Here is a 2,500-nt window from a genome sequence, read left to right on the forward strand (position 1 = left end):
ACTCACATGGTTTGGCCTTGTGAAGAGAAGGCATGAGGAAGAAGGCATACGGAAAGCGATGGATCTGCCTATCCCTGGAAAGCGGAGTAGAGGAAGACAAAGGAAGAGGTGGCTGGATTGTGTGATGGCCGAAATGAAGAAAAGGAACATCAAAAAGCAATGGGCACAAGACCGGAAGAAGTGGAGAAAAACAGTATGTGGAATAAGGGAAACGTCGTAGACACACACACACACACACACACACACACACACACACATATATATGATGTGGTTAAGCCCACTTTTCCCTAGGATTCGAAGAATTATCATTGCTCATATATGTGAATTCGATAGACGGATGGATAAAGATACTTTTGAACAAATATATATATATATATATATACATATATATATATATATATATATATATATATATATATAGGTAAACAGGTCGATAGAAAGATGGATAGAGTGATACTAACCCAAATATAACATTCTTCCTACTCCATTTTCAAAATGTATTAATTTTTTTCACATTTCGTACGACACCCTCCCCACCCCCACCCCCACCCCTCGCGCACACATCAAAGGAGAGCAATATCCTCCCACGTTACAATACCTTCTTCTTGAGGACGTGGTATCCGAGTTACGTGAACGTGATATTAAGCTCTTGTGCTCTGACGCCTCCAAAGCGCTGAGGGTTCTCTGGCGTTTCAGTCCGTAGAGTTTTGTAAGGTTGACATCATCTACTGTACTATTCTTGTACTGTATTGCTCTTAGTTATTTGAGTTTGCGGGTGAGAGGTCGAGATTTTGTTTTCCTTTCTGTCTCTTTTCTTTCTGTTTTCTTTGCTTTTTTTTGGCTTACGTCTCGAGATAGTTTTTATTTTTTTCTTTTATCCATTCATATCCTATTTTGTGTTTCTTTTCATTCTTATCATGCTTAATGGGTGTGTTTTAGGCCCATGGAAGAGAAATCTTTCTATTTTTATTATGTTGTTATCATTCCGTTTTGAATTTATGTAGTGCAAAGAAGAAAATAATATTTTTTCGTGTTCATTTTCTTTATAATGTTATCATTTCCATTGTATTCATACTGTTATCTTTATGTGTTTTGTGCCTGGAACGAGGGAGCTTGGGTGGATGGGTGTGTGTGGGGGTGGGGGGGTAGGAGGTTATTTCGAGGATTAATATAATTTCTAAGGATAAAAAAAAAAAAAAAAAAAAAAAAGTGGAGGATGTGGAGCGGACTTGGATCTGGAGTGAGGGATTAGAGGGTGGGGGGGGGGGAGAGGTACAGATCTTTCCTTGCCAATCCTTCCTCTTTTCTTTATTTAGGATATGGATTTCGCTATTCCAGGTCGCTTGCAATTTTCCCTTTTTTGTGTGTGTACGCTGTTTATCCCTCTCTTGCTTTTCATCCATTTTCTTTCTCCCTCGTCGACGATTCCTTTCGCTCCCCTTTTCGTTCTTCACCCCTTGATGTATTCCTCTCTCCTTTCTTCTACCCTTTATCGTTCTTCCCTCTTCCCCCATCTTCCCAAAGGAGCCTTCTACAGGGTTTTATGGACCTTATTTTCCCCGTTTATCATACCGAGCCCTTTGCATCACTCTCCCTAAACTGTATTTTTTCTCTCTCCCTCTTTCTCTTCTTTCCTTTTTTTCGGTTTCAGGTTTTATCACGTGACCAGCCCGGACGTCTTTGCTGGCCTGCGTTCGCCGAGCTCTCTGATGACCGATATTTGGTTTATTTATAGACCTACGCGCCGCTCCCTTCTCTTCCCTCTCTTCCCTAACCACTCTCCTTCATCGTCTCCTCCCCCTTTCTCACGTACAATTCCCCTTTTCCTCTCTTCCCACTCCACCACTTCTTCGCCTTTCTCCTTACGCACCCTTGCATATCTCCTTCACCTTTTCTCCCCTTCGCCTCCTTTACAAATCTACGCCTCTTCTCCCTTTCTTCGACATTCCGTTCCTCAACCCAACATTCCAGTTCCATTTCCTTCTCCCTTTTCCATTCCCTACAAATATCCCTTTTCCCCTCTACCTTTCTCCACCCTTTATTAATCTTCTCTCCTTCTCCCTTTCCCCGAAATCTAAAATTCTACGATCCTATCTCCCACCCCTCCCCCTCTTCCTCCTCCTCCTCCTCCTCCTCCTCCTCCTCCCCACTCCTTTATATACGGACACCCACGCCCCCCCCCCCCCCTCTATTGTCTCTCTACAACCTTACACCCCTTCCCCTTCTTCCCCCCCCCCCCTCCCCATATCCTTCACCTTAAAGCCCCTCCCCTTTCCCTTTCCTGCCCGTGCAACCCTCCCCCTTCCACCCTTGTAATGACGATGGTAGATGACGTTCCTTGCTGCGTCACGGAAGGAGAGCATGAATTATAAGGGAGCCATGGATGGATAAGGGACATCTGTGGGTCAATATGTTTAACAATTCATGTGTGTAAGGGCACACATATTAACAAATACACACACACACACATAGACACGCACACACGCACACACACACATAC

General features: G+C 43.6%; 1 protein-coding gene across 1 annotated transcript in view; it reads left to right on the forward strand.

The window, feature by feature from the left end:
- The window catches only part of LOC125044849 (coiled-coil domain-containing protein 148-like), an 8,855-nt gene that overhangs the window by 113 nt on the left and 6,242 nt on the right, over positions 1-2,500 (forward strand). The window contains exon 1 of the mRNA XM_047641811.1: positions 1-193. This exon is cut by the window's left edge and continues 113 nt beyond it. Within this exon, the coding sequence (XP_047497767.1) occupies positions 1-193 (193 nt within the window). The remainder of the gene's footprint in view (positions 194-2,500) is intronic.

Source organism: Penaeus chinensis, chromosome 36 (genome assembly GCF_019202785.1).
Source record: "Penaeus chinensis breed Huanghai No. 1 chromosome 36, ASM1920278v2, whole genome shotgun sequence".
Classification (NCBI taxonomy): domain Eukaryota; kingdom Metazoa; phylum Arthropoda; class Malacostraca; order Decapoda; family Penaeidae; genus Penaeus; species Penaeus chinensis.